This window comes from Brachyhypopomus gauderio, chromosome 11 (genome assembly GCF_052324685.1).
Source record: "Brachyhypopomus gauderio isolate BG-103 chromosome 11, BGAUD_0.2, whole genome shotgun sequence".
Taxonomy (NCBI): Eukaryota; Metazoa; Chordata; class Actinopteri; order Gymnotiformes; family Hypopomidae; genus Brachyhypopomus; species Brachyhypopomus gauderio.
Window position 1 is genome coordinate 10304834 of NC_135221.1, and position 19178 is coordinate 10324011.

Below are 19178 nucleotides of genomic sequence, written 5' to 3' on the forward strand. Positions count from 1 at the left end.
TCTGAAACTTGGAATTTCAAGTCCTTTCGAGTCTTTTTTTTTTTTTTTACCAATGTTGCAGGTATATTTTTAATGTAAATAATAGACATGCGTTCTTTTTTTAATCTGTATTCTCCTCAAATCTTGATAAAACATGTGCAACTGAAAACACGAAGTATAAAAAAAATTTAAATTACACCTCTTTATTGCACAGTTCAATTTGTTAAACTTAGCTGCAAAAATATTCATACTTTAAACTACAATTTTCCAGAAATAAATATTCTGTGAAAAAGTCATAAGTAGAACTCCATGTTCAAATAAAAAAGTGCTGATATTTTCACAGTACAATACAAAGAACCATAACAGCATTTTCCCTCTCTTCTCTTATCTGGTTTCTTGGAGAACATGTGTGTCCATGTGTGAGTGACACAAGACAAACAAATATAAGAACTGAACAATTAACAGGAATCTGCAACTTTAGACATTTCAGTAAACTATTCTGCATTGCATTTGCTGGCCAAAAGTCTGTATGTCATTTGTGCACGATGAATGATGTCCCCATAGTTGAAAACTCGCTCCACTTTTGTCAATATATTTTTTTCTCGACGTAGATGTCTTCAAATACACAATCCATGCTGAGATAGAACTGGATATTATGATGGTGACAGAGAGAGGCTCTCTTCCCTGAGTTCAGAGAACCCAGGGTTGCCAACTCTCACGCATTGAGCTTGAGACACACGCATTTGACCGTCTTCACACGCTCTCACGCCACACATCCGATTTCTCACGCCGGAAAAAAATCTAGTTTATTTACCTCTGATCCACATCAATGATTCAATGAGTTACTAGTTCGCTCTGGCACCGACCACTGGCGATCGATCGATCGCGATATAATACTTAATTTGTGTCCATTTTACACTCCGCCCGGTAAAAATTTACGTTCGCAGCTCATGCACACACACACGTACAGAGTGTGGAAAAGCAGAGGACTGGTCTGCGTCAGAAGGACGGAAATGAAATTAATGGGGCGCACTTTATAAATATTAATATGCGTTTTAAAATTTAGATTTGGGGTAAAAAAAAAATCAAGTCTTTGCAAGTAAACAGGTTCAAGTCCAATTCAAGTCCCAAGTTATTGGTGTAAAAGTCCAAGTCAAGTCTAAGTCTCTGAATATTTTTTCAAGTCAAGTCAAAAGTCTTAATATTAATGACTCGAGTCTGACTCGAGTCCAAGTCATGTGACTCGAGTCCCCACCTCTGGCAGAAGAGCAGATGAAAACTTTAGAAGGTGCTTGAAAACATGATCTATCAAAGAGCTCAAGTAGTCTGAAGGAGATCTGAATGCATAAAGAGCAAAAAGGCCAAGAAGCGGAAATAGAGGAGGTTCTAAAACCATGTCTCGGTTCACATCAGGCCAGGTCATGTCAGGTCATGTTTTTTGTCATCTCAAACCACATACAAAGTATGTGAGAGACAAAACTATGCATCGAGGAAAACTAATCAATAAGACATACAAAATCACATATAAAGTGCAATATGAGAGAGACATGTGAAGTGATAACCACCTGATGCGGTGGTCAGTATAGGCTTTATCAAACACATGAGAATTGATGAAAAAAATATTACTCAAAACATTTAAGGCATGTCTAACCACATCAGTGATACTGAGTTGGAAGAAAGTAATACGTCATTACAACTCATACATTTTCATTGTGAAGGGAGAAATATATGCTTATTTAATTGAAGGGCATGATTTTGTTAGAGCATTCACTGTGTTTCCTATTTTTACCCTGTTTTTGCCCTGTTCGGTGTAAAAACGGCATGCACTTTCCCACATTTTTTACAGTTATAAATGAATTTATATAAATGTATTTATATAAATTTACATTTATTCATGCAAATGTATGTGTACAAATGTATTTATTGTACAGCCATGGTTCCTAACCTGGGGTCTGTGCCATCCTCAAGGGGGCACCAAACATAGGGTTGGGGTGATGCTTTGTCAGTTCTATCAAAAATCTGTGTATAGTAGAATATACTAGCAGGTCACACATCTGTGACTCACACTCAATTACCTGTAGCTGGTTAGCTAAATGATTCATCCCTCCTCTGTGTTTTCTGCCAGAGCTCTATTTTATGAATGAAACAAGTCTCAGAAATGGAAAAGTGCTGATGGTACATCAGTGTCAAAAAAAGAATGGCTCTGTGTTGAGATACATTAACTTTGGTTTAATTGAAGGATAGAACATGACTTGGCTAATGCAGCAGGATGAATCCAATGAATGAAAGTTCAGTGAGTGGAAACAATTAATTTGTCATACGTTTTGTGTGTAATTTATGTTCCTGCTGAGAAGGAAATACATTCATATATACACAAACACACACTTATGAATGTATGCATAGAAATTTTTAAATATACATACAGTCATAGATGTATAGCTGCATTGAACGGACAGCAATTCAGTGTAGCAATAAATCATGGCATAGAAGACATATGAAGGCCAGGGAAGGAACACACATCATTAGGACCAAGACTGAAGTGTAGATTTATATGAATTGAGATCTTTGCAATAGAAAGCTTAAGGGACATGTAGGTTGGAAGGCCACAGAAGGGGCTGATATTTAGAATTTCTCCTGTAGGTGTGCTGCTCCCGTTACCTCATGCAAACGTTAGGCTATACTGGACACTGGTCTGTTGTTCATCGACCTTGTTCTTGTGTGTCTCAGTGACTCTTGTGAATGACTCCTTTATGGTCAGTCTGTCACATTCTTGGCATTCATTTAATTCCAAGTAAATATTCCAAATACTCTGTTGCCACTATGGTTTTAATAGGTGACTATAAAATTCAAATAGGCCTATACCCATTTGCAGGTGGGAACCCTGTGTGATTATTTGTGTTGGTTGTTTTACATCTTTGTAACTGTTTTATACTGAAAAAGAGTTTTACACTAATTGATAATTATTAATAAAAAATATTCAAGGGTTTTCATTATAATAAGCAGATTAAAAGATATGTGTAATCGTTCAAGCATGTTTAGATAATAAATGAGGATTTGTGATTCTGCTCTCTGCATTGAGAGTCACTGTTATTTGAATATGTCTTTATGAAAAAACATTATCGGCTTTTTGATAGCCTAAATCTGAATAAGTTATGCCATCAGTATTCCGTACCAAACCATACGCGAATGTCTTGTCTTAAAATTGTTTCCTATTATTGTGTGAATAGCTATTGAAATAAATGGGTTATTTATATAAATAAATATATACATTGAATACATAGACTACTTCAAATGTAGTTTTACTTACACATAAGATCATTTTATACCCCATTGATTAAAGTATTCGTATTGTATCCGGTAGGCTTCGCATTACCGTTTCATTCTCCAGCGTGGAGCCGCAGCCCGTAACGTGCTGGACTTGGGGATGTGTGCGCATGCGCTCTAGACAGCGAGGAGGGGGTCTCTCATTCTCCCGGGTGGTACGCTGTCTGCCAAAGGGCTATGGATGCAAGCCGGTTGTCTGCCGGCAATGGTAATATTATTAGCACACATTCAAAATTATTGTACTGAACATGGTTAAGTTATTGAAAGAAAAAAAATGTTCTGCAGTCGTAATAGATGAAGTGTTAATGTGCATTTGTCTACATTGTTCGTCTTTTCAGTGGCGATGGAGACCGGCGGAGACGAGGAGGGAGAGGCTCAGAAAGTGAAAACGGAGGTAAGAGATGCTGGAAGAATACACCAGCACCGCGCCCAAACCCCGTTTAGAGTTACGCTCTTTAGACATTAAGATCTCCAGCACAATACTGACTTTCTTTTAAGCATCTAGGCCCTGGCTGAGTAAGCTAACCGGCATTTTGATTTATTCGGCACACGGTTCCTAATGCAGCCACCTCCTTGAATGAACACACTGGGGCATTATTTGATTTAATGCACAGATTACTACTGCATTACTACTGCATTTCGCAGTACTGCTCCAGACATTCACCCAGATAAAAAAAAAAAAGTTCACTCGCACCATCAATACCTTCAAATGTTTTTATTTTTATTTTTTACAAGCACTCTAGGCTTAAAGCAAAGCTTGTCAGCTCGATCGGAGAAGCAGAGGTGGGCCGGGTTACTTGTCTAAATCATATGCACCACCCCCATCACTTTCGTCTGAAACTTGTCACAGGATTACTATCTAATGCAGTGGTATTATCTAATGTGAAATAGTACTACAGCCCGTTTTTTGACTGAATTTAAATAAGGTTCAATGAGATTCATTTGACAATTGTTTAAAAATTATCTATTGTTATGTAAAAAAACAAACAAACAACATTGTTATTCGTGTTGTCAGACAGAAAGTGCTCCTTTATTCCCAGCTTCTTGAAATTGCCCATGCTGGGTTATCCCTCATTTTCCTCTGTTACCGGTACAAACTGTGTGTCATTCCCTGACAGAACAATACATTTTCAGCTTTTCTTAAAGATACAATCTTGTTGATATATATTTGTTTTACAGTTGTTACTCAGTCTGACTGCTTAGTATGTATACTCAAATGCGGCATATATTGTGTGATGTCAGCAACTTTTTAAAATTCCTCAGTGCATGAGGCTTACTGAACAGAGAGATGAGGCAGAAAGACAACTCAAGCACATCAGGAGAGGTAAGTTCAGCCTTCTGTTGGACATCAGTGGTATGCTGTAGGTAAAAGGCAGATGAGTTTCAAAATTGGCTCCGTTTTCAATGTTAGGTATGGCTAAATTCTAAATTCTAGACACTCCAATGTTGTAGGAACAGAATTGTTGTCTATTTTTATTGCTTTTACCATGGCATTGGCTATAAATTCCGTCACATGTATGTTCCTATCTTCTGATACATTTTCCTTCCTGTTTCATAATGCCTCCTGAGCCCGTGTCATTATGACCCTGCCTCCAAGCCCTCTCAATGAGTGACTATATTATTCCCAGGTGTAAAGTGGCATCCCAGTTGCTATGGCTACTTGGAGCCAATCCTATAGATGGGGTTTTGTTTGGTGATGCTTCTTATTCCTACTTAGCACCTTGTAAGGAACTACACTCACACTCACATTGCACTGTAAGAACTCTCTTTTGGATTAGTTTTGGGTGAGAAAGTTATGATTTTTACATTCGATGTAGTATTTGTTTTTACTAACCTACATGTATCCTATTTTCTGTTTTTGAGGTGTAGAGCTGCTTTGTGATAACATAATGGAATTAAATGTGGCATGAGTTGGTACTCCTGTTTGTATGTGGAAACCTATTTAAATTTCGTTTAAGGGTTTAGATGTGTTAAGAAAGATTTAAGGTAACTTGGCTTTGTCTGGCTCTGATATTTGTAACTAAAATAGAGTACATTTGAGCTAAATTAGGCCATTCCTATTCCAATTTCTCATTCCTATTTTATGCTTCAACATGAGCCTGTTACGGTTTGGAAGTCTCTTGAGCTGAACTACCAGTGCTGTGGTAAAGGGGAAACTGGACTGATAGATCAGTTTAAGAATATAATCTGATTTGGAACTTCTTTATGTTGTTTCTTGTTAACATATAGGACGTTCAGGATGTGTTGTATGGATTAATAGATTTCATATAGTCGAATGGTGCCCTATAATCTTTGTAAATTAATCTAGACCCTCCTGGAAATATCATCATCCAGCAAGAGAGGGTTAGCAGACTCATCTGTGTAATGTATTTCTTTGAATTATTTAATCGACCAATTATTAATGATTGACTCTTCAAAAATTAATGAATGTTTGTGTCTTTATTGTCATTCTCAGTATTTTATATCTGCATTACCAAATTAACACATATAAATGATGTTGAGAATGAATTCTGGTCATGTCACATTGACCTGTTTATATATTTACAGAAATTAGATTTTAGGGAACATTTTTGTTGATCTTCTTTACACAGATATACATGTTATATCCATTATACATGTAAAATTGTGTGCAGAAGGTCATTTCATTAAGCCACAAAGTGCAATTAACACTTTGCATAGCTCTCATCAGTTCTTAACATGACTCTGCAAATGTCAGAGCAGTTTGGCCTAGCAGCTGACATAAAGGACAATGGTACTGTACTGCTTGCACATGATTGGTGGGAGTGCTATTTGTTGATTGGCTACCATGACTAAATTACTGCTGAGTATCTGGGAAGCACTGGACCTGTGTCTGGCTAAACAGATGCTTCCTGTAATTCTTAGTCATAGTTACACTTGCACAGTAAAATACTGATATTTATTATTTTTTAATGCAAATAAAAATATAAGGAATAAGTGTTTGAGGTAAAGGCCTGTTTAACTTAAAAGTGGAGATGGCTTTAAAAGATGAAAAATCGAAAGACGGGAAGTTAAGGCTGCAGTTGCAAACAAAATTGCACAGTGATATCCAGTAAGGTTTATCAGCACGCCTAACTACTACAATGAAAAAGCATGCTACTTTCAACTAATACCAGCGTTCCACATTTATAGGACACAGAAAGACACTGTCAGGTGTCTCTTTGAAGTAATGTATTTGAACCCAGCCTGGAAGAGTACTGCAAGGATAAAATCTCCTCTTTTAGTCTCGGTTTGCTGCATCTTTTCTCAGGCAGGATAAAGCAACTGCTGACCTAGAATCTTCCCATAAGTGCCAGGCCTGGAGCTTAGCTCACCCAGACAGTCATTAGGAAGCTAAATGATCAGGGTCCATGTCTGGGGGGGGGGTACTTTGTTAGAGCTGGAGTCCCACCCATTTCAGTGTACAAAACCACAGTCCAGCTGGGTCTGGCTGGACTCTCATTTTACATACATTTATGAACGAACCATTATCATGGTTGTTTAAATGGTGAGTAGGCTCCTTGTCTTTAATTAAACTCATCATAGACACCTTGAGCATTATACTTCAGTCACAGTATTTACATGCATTCAAAATGATGATTTAAGAAACACACTGGCATGAATAAAGCCCCCCAAAAACACGTCTGCTTACACAATGCAAGATAGACAATGAGGAAAACAAAGTGGTGAAAGTGGATGACCAAAGTTAACAGGAACTCTTCTGTGAGCATTAGACAGAGACACACTGAGGAAAAATGCAGAGGAAAAAGAGAATGTCCTGTGTTCTTCAACAGCACTCGGTGGAATGATTACCTTCTTCAAGTAAGTGTGGTAGGATGATAAAAAGGTATTGCCTGTATTGGATGTATTGGGTACTGCCTACCCAGTGTTGACCATGGGCCACTTTTATGCCTTTCATCTTCCATCGCTGGTGGCCTGTGCTTAATAACATGATTAGTACTGGTCCCACCCCCAGCACACGCACATTTGTTTAGGTCCTGCTTTGTGTTGGAGTGTCATTTTGGGATTGGCAATCATACTCCATGAGGCTCTGCATCACATCCTCCCCCTTTTGAACCGAACCAAGAGTGCAAAAGATACCTGTCTCAATAGAGTGCAGTCTAGAGATACTTCTGGTGTTTGGAGCCAACTCTGTACTGAACCCAGGTGAACATCCTGTAGATTGAGGGTCTTATATCACGATATGGGGGTTAGTGACTTTGGCCCATGTCCTCCAGTGGAGAGTAGCATGGTCAGTGATGGGGGGGCATCTAGTGAGGTAGCAGCAAAGATCCTCCACCACCAATTTGATGACGAGTGCTTCCTGCTTCACCACTGCATATTGATGCCTAATGATAACTAAAAAAAGGTTGCCTCTCATTGCCCAGATGCTAAGTGTGTCTGCCTCCTTGTGGGTGCCAGGACCATGTCTGATGCATCAGTCTGGAGGACAGAAGGCCAGTGGATGTCTGAGTGTGCCACCACAAGTCTGGAGTTAAGGTTTTGTTTTTCAGCTCCTCCAGAGTGGTGTCCATGGTGGCATTTCACTGGACCTTGTCTGTCACATCGTTTCCACCTCCTCCTCCATCGCCTGCTCCTGGGCCTCATGAACATAACAGGGCCGCTGCCTGACAACCACCACCACGTGGTGGTGAACGAGGTTGGTTTAGTCAGAGTCAGATATATAGACATCCAGAAACTGGTTCTTTGACTCACAGCAATTCCTGATGCTGATTACTAGACAGTTCATGGTCCAATCGTACCAGTAGATGAATTGTTGGAGGGTCTTTCACCAGGGTTAGGATGGAGATGACCGGGAGGGGCTCAACCCCCCTCTTAAGCAAGTTGATGTGATAGACTTGCACTGTCTTTTCCGGTCCGGCACAATAGGTGACCTGTGACAGTTCTTGGCTTCTTTTCTATGAGGAATGGGCCTTGGAACTTGCAGGTGGCATTGGGAGTGAGAATCAGATCTCTGTCCCCTGGCTGGAAATCGTTTGGCTGGACTTCCCAGATGTATATTCATTCCTGTGTTCACTGGGCCTCCTGTAAATTTTGCTGTACTATGGGGCTGTGATTCTTTTTATGTGCTGCTGCATTTGTTGTGTTTCCAAGCCCTCCTTGGCTATATTCAGCAGGTCCCAGGGCTGTCATTGCTGGAGGCCTGAAGTACTTCCTGCACTGCAAATAGCACATAAGGCAGCAGAAAATCCCAAATGTGTATCCCAAATGTGTGGCTATTCAGTCACTCCCATCCACGGTATGCATTTCAAGGATCGAATGAAATGCTTCACCATCCTGTCTGTCTGGGGTGGCAGACTGAGGTGGAGGATCTATTTTATCTGTAGTTACCTACATATGTCTGCCATCAGATGAGGCAAAAAATACGTCCCGTGGTCTGTGAGACTCTGCTTGGGTACGCCAGCCCAAGACCAACAGAAACAGGACCATGGGCTGTTTTTAGATGTGGCTTTCCGGAGAGCAATTGCTTCAGGGTAGCAGGTTGTGTAATCTACAGTGGCTAGGATGGCCCCATTCTGTACATGGCAGTTCATCAATGTTAACCATGCCAATCCGCTCGAAGGGCACTTCAAAGATGGGAGGTGGTATGAGGGGAGTAGGCAGTGGCTTGCAGGAAAAGGTCCACTAGTAGATGTTGTGGTCCTGCAACTGCTCGATTGTATGGTATCCCAGGTAGCCACCAAATGGATATGTACATAGCATAGCAGTCTCACTGTTGGAATGATGCCACACCAGCAGGTCAGTTGGTATGGTAATACAGAAGAAGGTAATAATCTGTCCATTTGTTCCTCAGTGAACCTCCCTCTGGAGGTTCTGCTTGTAGAGTAGATCCATGGTTGGGGGAGGATTCGCCTCTTGTAGATTGTACATTGTTTTGCTGCATTTTAGGGTCGGCACTCATAATACACGAGGTTCTGTGACACCAAAGTAACACAGAGGTTATTTTGTGACTTCTCAACCAAGTCTGTCTCTTAACAGGGAATAGTGTTAAATGGAGCACTAGGATGAACTTGAGTTTAACTTCCATTCAGCTCCTGCTACCAGACTCTCAGAGGAACACGAGGAACAGAGCCACACTCACAAGCGCACACTTCACGGGGAAACGGCAGTCCATCCTACACTCTCTTCATCTTCTGGGGTTAAACAGCAGGGGACTGAAAGTCTTTGGCATTCATTAAAATGGAATCTTACAGAATATACAGAGTTCACAGAGTGATTGTACAGTTTGGGTGAGGAAACTTCTCTAAGAGTGATTTGGGCTAGACTCAGACATTTCACTGTTTCTACAAGGGTCAAAAGTTGGGCCTTGTAGCCACAGAGACGTACTGTTTCAGAGGAGACATGTCAGAGAGATGAAAGGAGGAAATGTGTTCAGTTGTTGGTCATCCGTACCACTGGATGATGTGTTCATTCTGACTGCATGCTAAGAGCATCTTTCATGTTTTAGTCACCAGCTGCTGTTGTCAAGATATGGACAACAGTGTTTTTTTCATCTTCATCCATTCCACTGGAAAGTGGAGTCACAAATCTATAATTGATCAAAGCATCAATATCATCACAGACATGCCCATAAACGTGATGGAGTTTATAGTTGCTCAATGCATTTCTCAACACACAGTGATTGAAAGTCAAATGTATGGATGATCAGCAGTATGGAAGACAAAGCAGGAGTAGAGCCTCCCTGAACGGGCACTTGTGCACGACCTCGCTATGACACCTGACCCCCCTTTAAAAGGCCTCCGTGGAGGGTAGTGTTACTGTAGAGGAGTTCCGTGACAGCAACAGTATTAGTGCTGTCAAAATTGTTGAAAGAGCCTCCATTGTGAACATGTAATAGATAAGCAGCTGGGTGGTTTCTGCTTACATGCTGATTAAAATGAAAACTCAGTCTGACACTTTTATCAGATTTTGATATTTCTAGAAATGTTTTCTTTCATGTACATGTTTTGATACTATAAGTACATCCTCTTTGTCTTTCTTTTCATGTATGATAAATTAGAAATAGATTTTTGATAATACATATATTTAGAAATATTTTCACAAAAAGATGGAATGGAACTGTGTAATACAGTATCTAACATTATTTCAAAAGAAACCACTGGTAAACCTTTAATTTCATCTAGTTTCCCAAATGGTGATTGAGGAGGTGAGCGTGTTGCAGACACAGCTGGAGATTGAGAAGTCATGTCGGGAGAACGCAGAAGCCCTGGCTACTAAGGTAATGTAACTGCGTTTTGCTCCATCCTGAGCCCAAAAGCATGTTTACTGAGCGCTTTCTGTGTTCTTAGATTTCTGATGTAATCTGTGCAAATCTAATAGACTGTGCAAACATCAAAAACGTACTTCAGTTCAGTAACACAAATATCACAGCGCGTGTGTGTTCAGATTGTACTTAAAGTAACTGCTACGTGGCAGGCGTTGGTATTCAGAGTTGGGCAGTTCATGTCATTGTGCACATCCCCAGCTGAACTGTGAGAACAGGAAGCTCAAGTACCTGAGCCTGTCGTCTCGGCCGTGCCTGGACGAGCTCTTACCCAGCATCTCTGACTGCATCTCCCTGGAGGAGGAGGCCGAGCCTCAGGACCACAGCCCAGACCCTTACGCCCAGTACCAACGGCAGGTCAAAGGTACACCTCATTGCCAGATACGGCTTTAATGTTAAGCAATGTAAGAGGGTAGTCATATGAGGGTTAGCATTTAGCCATACAGAAGGTATTTCCAATGTTCATATAAGTCACACAAGTAGAATTCATGATCTCTACATTCAGGTACACTTCATATAATGAAACAATATTATTTTGTGTCTGTATGCTAGTATTGAGAGATCTGTATGGTACTGGGGAATATATAACCACTGCCTACCTCTGCATGACCTTTAAAGCATTTTTTTCCCCCCTTTCCTGTAGATCTTCAGGAAACGGTGAACACTTTGCTGGAGGAGAAGAAGCAGCTTGCCTGTCAGCTGCAGGAGCAGCAGAGACGGATGGAGGATCTGACAGCACTTGTAAGTGGAGTACGGATTTATTCTTTTCAGTGCAGGAGAGGGAACCTGCTGTGGTTTAGCAGAGCTGTAGATGGGGATGTGGCTATGCACTACACGTACGAACATGTTTCATGACAAATTAGTTAATGAAACCTCACAGTAACCTGTGAGCAACTGTGTCGATATTGAGCATAGTGGACTGTTCTACTGTGCTCCTTTACATTTCCAAATGCGATTAAAATTTTAAACAATGCAGATATAATGTTTTTATACATCCTTTAATTTCTCGTTTTCTAGATGGAAAAAGAGCAAGCGGAGATGAAGGAGCTTCATAAAACGATTGAGCAGCAAAGCAAGACCATCAAGAGATTCAACAGAGGTGAGTGTTGCCATGACACCCCACCCCCTCACCTCTCCGTCATGAGATACTTCTGAATGGCAGCTGGTTGCCCTCAGACATGTTCTCATGAAGTTTTGATGAACTGCTGGCAGATATGTGGTCTGCTCGTGTCTTTTGTGGAGCCACATCCATGCCACTGTGTGTATGACATCATCCCCGGTCCTGCCGCTGTGCGTCTGGCGTCTGGCCAAGTCATTCCTTAACCCGTGCACTCCCGCCCCTATTAAAACAGCCCGATCAAATTAACAAATGGGGAAACGGTGCAGGAAATCCCTTTAGCCTCCTCTAGGGAGATGTGCTTAACGATGACCTCTATCTTACACCCAGCAGGCGTGCCGCATAGTGCAACTGTAGCATGTCAGGTGTTCTGCCTATAAGAACAACGTGTTGGGCCGTCAACTCTGGACGTCTGAGGGTCTCAGTAAGAACTTGTGTTTCTTCTCAGTGTCCATGATGGCTGCTCACGAATATGATGGTCTGAAGGAACAACTGGACCTGGAACACAACCTGAGGCAGAAAGCAGAGACATATGCACACGAGGTGTTTAGTCAAAACAAACACACACAGCATACATCACTGTTATCACTTATGGTTAACACAGACTTTAGTCAACAATCTTCCTAATAATTCACGGGTTTGTCAGCATGTTCTGTGTTTTCCTGAATGAAATCTGCATGCCATTATTTTAAGCAAACATGGTAAAGCATTTCAAGCATCGGCTATCAGAATTTGATGATGCCAGACCTGTTCACAGGAACATATTTAAATATGCAATGAATGATACCAATGACATTTTTAGTCTTTCCAATATTGAAAGAGAGTGAGCGATGGTCTCCTTGTGTCCCGGTAGATGCTGGTGAAGCAGAAGGAAGCCAACAGGCGGAGCATGATTCTCCTGCAGCAGGTGGAGCCCAGTGTGCAGCTGCTCAAAGCTCTGGAGGATGTGGCTAACATGACCAAAACGCTGGAACTGGAACGACTCCAGCACCAAGAGAAGGTTTGACATCACGGCATCTCCACCAGTACCAAGGGGAAAGAGGCGTGTGAACCATGCACGCAGTTATTCCTGTTAATAATAGACTGATGTAAATGCCTGGAGACCTGATGCTGGTTTTAAGGCAAAGCTTCAAGAAAGCTATGAACAAATGCAGATATGAATTAAGAACCGAGCGCTGCAGACGTGAACCTGTCAGAGCTGGTGTGTCATTGAAGCATGGATGAATACTGGCATGAGCTGAAGTGGGTTTGCTGGCTCACGTGATTGCAGGCTCACGTGACTACAGGCTCACGTGATTGCAGGCTCACGTGACTGCAGGCTCACGTGACTACAGGCTCACGTGATTGCAGGCTCACGTGACTGCTTGCCTCCCTCTGGAGCTACAGCATGTGACAGGTTGTGATTTGGAAGGTGGCTGTGCCTCCACAACTGTACTGCAGTAACTACAGTTCCAGCACGTCGGAGGGGAAACCCAGCAGGGCGTGGCAGTTCTGAGAATGCAACTAATGGACATGCTCACTTCTAAGCTAGGCCAGGTCTGGATGAGCAATGACTCAGCTGGTCCCAGATCATGCAGTGCCAAAATGCTGACAGTAACGAGGAGGTTGCAGACCAACTAAGGGAAGTGATTCATTGTGCGTTGAGTTCAGGCGAGGTAAGGTGGGTGGGTCATCAATCAGAGGCCAGATCTGCTGATGCCATTGGCCTCAATGTAAATTTTGGGCACTGTTAGGTCAATACATTGTTGATAAGGGACAAACTGCAAGGAGTAATTTGCAGCGTAGGCTGCAAAATGGGGGATGTTTTGAATGTGAAATTAGACACTTGTATCTGTCTGGTCTGAACTAGTTGGATTTAAATTCTGATTTTGGTGGGCTGTGGTAAACGGACAGCGTTTTGTTCTAGAGGGGTGCTGTTGGAGTTCTAAAACAGGCTGCATGGGTCTAAACGAGGGGAGTGCTGCTGGTTCTTCACCGTTCTTCACTGGTTTTTCTCCTCCCTCTCTCGCCCCTGCAGGTGAAGGCCCTGGAGGCGGAGCTGGAGCAGTGCGCCTCTCAGAAGCAGCTGGCTCAGCTGCAGCAACAGCTGGAGCTCCTGGAGGAGGAGAAGAAGGACACGGAGGAGCGGCTGCACGAGGAGGTGAAAAAGTGCAGCGCTTTGGAGAGCAGAGGTGAGCTCACATCCTGCCGGACGAATCCCCCCCCCACATACACACACACACACATTATCTTTTATTATGTATTCCGCATCAGCTCCATTTGGAAGGTGATAAAGTATAAAGTATAAGCATTTGACATAGTAAAATATGTCCTGCCATAAAACGCGGGACAAGCCGTGTCTTGGAGCGGTGGGCAGGCTGTAATGTAGTAACGTCTCCCCGTTTCCTGCAGTGGAAGAGCTGCAGGAGTCTCAGAGGAAAAGTGATTCACCGTCGGATCTCTCCGCAGGGACTGCCCCGCCCCCGGCGCCTCCTCCTCAGCCCCCTCCCCCTCCCCCTCCACCTCCCCCACCTCCGCCCCCACCCCCTCCATCTCGCTGCAACCCCCTCAGGTACTGCCCCGTTTCCTGCACCAAAGCCATGCCGTGCACCTGCTGTTTGCCTGTATTCTGTCGGCCAAAGCAAATGCTCTTAGTTACTCTGCCAATATGTTAAATTGTTTTGTACCGTCACCTTTCATAGTTTTTGTTCTTCTGCAGCAGTCTGCTGTTAATTATTAAATATGCATGTGCTGCACGGTTGTTTGATGGTAGGCATGAATCCATAATTCTGGTTCTTCTCATCATGCTGATTTATTCTACACTAGCTCCCTTATCGCAATCATGAGGAAATCTTCCAAGGCTGGAAAAGGCGCCCCAAAACTGGAGCAGGCTCCAGGTGACTTCACCTTTGACCCCTACACAGTCCAAACGTGTCCCGTGTTGCTCCCGCTCGCCTCCTGCTGTGCTGTCATCTGACCAGTGTGCTGGTTCCTCTCTGCGCAGTGAACGAAGGTGTGGATGACGTCAAAGTAAAGGCTGTCAATGAAATGATGGAGAGAATCAAACATGGGGTGGTTCTCAGGCCGGTGAAAGGACAAGACACAAAGGTGAGTCCGTGGGCACGTGGGTTGTGTTCTGTTTAATTTATGGAGATGTTTTTAAACGCTTGCCGTGCTGCGTGCTGTGTAATCTGTGATTATTTATGTTGTGCCCTTTATGTTGTGCACCTTATATGAACTGCTGACATCACTGGATCATATGAAGCGGTTTGGGACCAAGGTAAGCTGACAGATATATCAGGAGACTAGCAAACATGGCATTACTGATCATGAGCATCAAAAGTATTGCATTGAAGTTGCATTATAGGCTTGATATCCTCTTTAACGAGGATATACTACTGAACAAGCCCCTTTCTAGAAAGGCTCATCTGGCCATTGTCCCTGAGGAATGGTGGAGTTAATAAGGCAGTGTTTATAGTGGACATCTCATAATGAGAGTAAATCGACTGTATTGAAAACATTGATTAAGACACCATGACAACACTCATGCCCCTGGTTGCTGTAGGATTTAAAATCAATAATTTGGACCCATGGTCAGGGTCATAATTGCTGCCATCTGTACACTGTTTCAGTGCCAGATACACCCCCAGCCCTTTCTGTGTATCATTCATATAACGGTAAACCATATACTGTATACAGTATAGCAATTTAAAAATGGAATAGACAGTGGTGTAGGCTCTTACAGTTTGACAGCGCTTACAGTATCGCAACCTTGTGTAGCGTCCTGACAAGGCAGAGCATCTGAGTCCTGTCTGTTCTGGCCTTCTGTCCAGCAGCAGACTCCGCCCACTGAGGACAGGCAGCAGGAGAGTGCCATGGAGGAGCTGAAAGGCATTCTGGTACTTCATCGCATGAATGGCTCCTTTTCATTCATTCAATATGCACTCACCAGAACTTGCACGCTACCCTACGTGTGGTTTGGCAATAATTGGTGCTTAGTACATACCAGATTTATAGTATTCACTTGCTATTTCTTAATAATAATAATGAATAATCAATTGCATGATAGAATAGATTATGCTGTATTCTGTTGTGAAAGTGAAGAGGTAGCCAGAGGCATGAGGGTGTGATGTCTTTTACCTCTCAGGAGGTGAAAAAGAGTCCCAGTCGTGGATTCCAGGAAATGCCGCCTCTTAAAAAGGACAGTGAACTGGAAGTGATTCTAAGGAGGAGACGTAAGCAAGCGTGTGACACTGCTTCAGGTCAGACCAATGATAAAAGCCTTTTTAAAATAGCAGAAAGCAACCTTGAGTACACATATTTATGTGTTTTCATGTTCAGATTCTAATTTAGCCATTAAAGGAAAATTTACTGTTGGTGATTATGATAATGAGAGATGAAGGCTATTTATGTATGCAAATGTTTATCATATGTGACTTCTGAACTCCTAGTTGTCGCTGCCAAACACTATAAAATACTGATTAACCCTAAAACAAGGACAAAGAATTACTGATGTAAAGCATTGCTCTTGCATAGCTCCCCCTTGTGGAGAATCACCCAAACAACTACTTAAATTCTTGATAACGTGGTAGCTCCATAGTCCAATTTTTTCAGCAACTTAACCTATTGCCAGTGAAAAGTGTACACATGCATTTGTGTTTTTTTCATCCTGATCAGTACCTTATTATCCTTTATATTTTCAGGTTTGCTTTTAAGCGACTTTCAGTGAAACTACATGCCTGTTTGTGTCCTACTCTACAGGTGAGATGGGTGGTCACATCAGCAAGGTCTCTTCATCTGACAGTCTGAACGGTCGACACAGTTCCGACTCAGGCAAAGAGACAGACGGGCCAGGGGGTGGTTCTGACTCAGGCAGAGAGACAGACGGGCCAGGGGGTGGTTCTGACTCAGGCAGAGAGACAGACGGGCCAGGGGGTGGTTCCTTCTCAGGCAGCGAGACCGGCTCCAGAAGCAGCTCTGACTCGGGGAGAGAGGCCATTCCCACCCAGAGCTGTGCAGACCAGGACGCCGAGCCTAACGAACCCAGGCAGACAACTGCATTCCATACGCCTCTCTCTGAGAAAGGGACTTGTGGTCCAGTTGATGACAACCCCAGTTCCTGGTAAAGCCAGTTATATTCTCATTGTGTTTAGAGTTTAAAGTTGAACATTTCTTTATTAGTAACCTCAACTGCTGTCGAGCGGTTTTCTCTGAGTTCAGGATTAAATCAGCATATATGTGAACATTTAGCAAATACGATAGGAAAGTGTTTTTGATGAGGACTGGAGTGTGCACACACACATGTCTGCTTATCACCCGTGTTAACACAGTTCTATTTTTGTACAAAGTGTATGTGCAGAAGCTCTGAAGCTCTCTCATGCTGTGTTCCAGGGTGCAGAAAGACGGAGATCAAGAGAAGACCGAGCGGCTCAATCAGACGCAGCCGCTGAGCGAGGAACCGCAGGGTGCTCTGGGCTCCGCAGCAGACCCTCCCAGCACACTGAACATCAGCAGGGACGCTGAGTGTTAACCCCATCCAGCACCGAGCAGGACGGCTGCAGAATTTGCACAGAATCTTGCTTTGGTTTTGCAATTTCTATATTCCCAATTCTAAAACAAAAATTTGAAAGAAGTTTCAGCTCTAGGTAGTCAGTGTGTGCTGATGGAACACACTGTTTAGTAATTGCCATTTCCTTTCGAAATATCCTGCATTTTAAAAGGAACCTGTCCAATTTGTATTTCAGAATAATCATTTGATCCTGTTATAAAGAAACTGGAGTTTGCCAGGATGAGTTCACTGAACTTTGAAAACTGAGATTTGATATGCAATATGAGTTGCTATGTGTTGATAACAATATCTTTCCAAAGGAAACACTCATTCTGAAATGTACCATTTTCTGATTCCATCAGCAGAGCGTTTAGGATAAGGACATCTCATTGCAGCAGTAGGGTTCGTTCCATTTTAGTAGATACCTATGAAGCCTTCATAATGGAGAATAGTGATTTACCATGACATTTACATGACAACTACATCTTTAATTCATTTACACGTAGTATCTTTAGGGCTGGGCAATATGGCCTATACATATAGCACAAGATTTAAATTAGATTTACCATAATATAAGTTTTATGGTCAAAGAAAAAAATGGTAACACAAAAATAACACAGAAAACAATACTGAGCCATCAGATCTTCAGCTCTATTTAACTGTACATTGACTAGAGGACATTGAGAACTTGCCTGTAGGCATTAAGAACTAGGTAACAGAATTTGGTCCAAGATCACATAAATTAGCATCAAATGGTAAGAAAAGGTTGGAATAATCATCAAAGGGCACACCAGTTATATTAATCCTGATATTAATATTCAGTATATCTTAGAACAGTCATTGCACTGACCAACAATGCCCCCCTTTCTATGTGCTTTTGTTTCTCAAATAAAACCAAACAGTAATGATCGATGTTTACAATGCGAAACCTTTGAATCAGTCTGAGAACAGTAGAACAGTACTGCACATCAAAGCACCTTTGCTGTATTATCTGAGGCTCTGGAGTTCAATTGTGGACTGTCCTCGTAAGATGCAAAAACAAGCCATGCACGTGCTCTGATTGGTGAAAGTAACCACGAAGGAGAAAGGTCAGTCTACCTCCTACCAGACAAACTCACCTCCTAGCCTCCTGTATTGTACAGCCCCCAGTCATCATAAAAAATGTGAACACCTTATAGGAGTGAAATACCTTCTCCAATGTCTTCCACCTGTGTTCCTACGTTTTCTTGCACTGCAGTAAGTACACTGCTCGGGGATAGTATGCCTGTTTGCTTATTTTTCACATTTGATTTTGAGGTAGAGCTGGGTGTGACAGGCTGTCTGCAGCTAGGTGTGTACAGCCTCCCCAAACAATGCAATATCATCGGCACATTGTAATGGTGTGCAGGGCTGGTACACTGCAGACACTTATTGCTGTTACAATGTGGTACTGTATCGGATGTGAGGAAATTCAGCTGTTATGTTTTATTTAGATTCTACTCTTATGCTTATTGAAAATGGAATTTCTAAAGTATGACCCTTAATTAGGCAGCACCTTTGGGACGATTCTTGGCCTTACTTAATAAAACATGTATTTCCTTTATATGCATCTAGGGTTACTTTGTAGTTTAAGGGAATCAAGGGAGATTATGTGACTATTGTGATCTTGTATTGTCTGTTTGAAGTTATAAAACAATGAGTGCATCTTTTTATTTAAAATCATGTTATTCTCCTGTACTGTACCTTTTAAACTGGACAGAATAAAGCTGAACAAATACTTTCTGTTTGATTTTCTTGCTTGTGGTTAAAAAAGGCCACAGAGCTCGAACAATATGATCACGGAAAGCAGAGATACATGCAGCCAAGAAAAAAATCTCAAACTTGTTGAGTTTGGCTGCATAATTGAGATTGAAAAGTGCTTAGGACTTTTGCAAAATGCACAGGAAATAAATTACTTAGATGTAGGTATG

The 19178-nt window shown here is 42.1% G+C and overlaps 1 protein-coding gene across 2 annotated transcripts; it reads left to right on the plus strand.

Moving 5' to 3' along the window:
• The first annotated feature begins 3368 nt into the window (after positions 1 to 3368).
• On the plus strand, positions 3369 to 18974 carry shtn3 (shootin 3). Of its 2 annotated transcripts, none has more exons than XM_077021855.1 (18): positions 3369 to 3511; positions 3642 to 3697; positions 4567 to 4627; positions 10446 to 10540; positions 10787 to 10949; positions 11229 to 11326; positions 11603 to 11684; positions 12151 to 12245; positions 12556 to 12702; positions 13720 to 13873; positions 14094 to 14253; positions 14508 to 14578; positions 14686 to 14789; positions 14947 to 14961; positions 15515 to 15580; positions 15829 to 15943; positions 16443 to 16803; positions 17073 to 18974. In XM_077021855.1, the coding sequence occupies exons 1-18, from the start codon at positions 3481 to 3483 to the stop codon at positions 17209 to 17211; spliced, it is 2013 nt and encodes a 670-aa protein (XP_076877970.1). In that variant the 5' UTR covers positions 3369 to 3480; the 3' UTR covers positions 17212 to 18974. The 2 variants fall into 2 exon arrangements, with proteins under 2 accessions (XP_076877970.1, XP_076877971.1); XM_077021856.1 differs by having other exon boundaries at positions 15518 to 15580.
• The last annotated feature ends 204 nt before the right edge of the window (positions 18975 to 19178 follow it).

What these genes read in the sequence shown, in the direction of transcription:
- shtn3 (XM_077021855.1), top strand. Translation starts at nt 3,481, where the DNA reads ATGGATGCAAGCCGGTTGTCTGCCGGCAATG. An exon ending in CTCAGAAAGTGAAAACGGAG is followed by an intron (nt 3,698 to 4,566) that starts GTAAGAGATGCT and finishes AAAATTCCTCAG; the next exon opens with TGCATGAGGCTTACTGAACA. An exon ending in AGGAGCTGAAAGGCATTCTG is followed by an intron (nt 15,581 to 15,828) that starts GTACTTCATCGC and finishes TTTACCTCTCAG; the next exon opens with GAGGTGAAAAAGAGTCCCAG.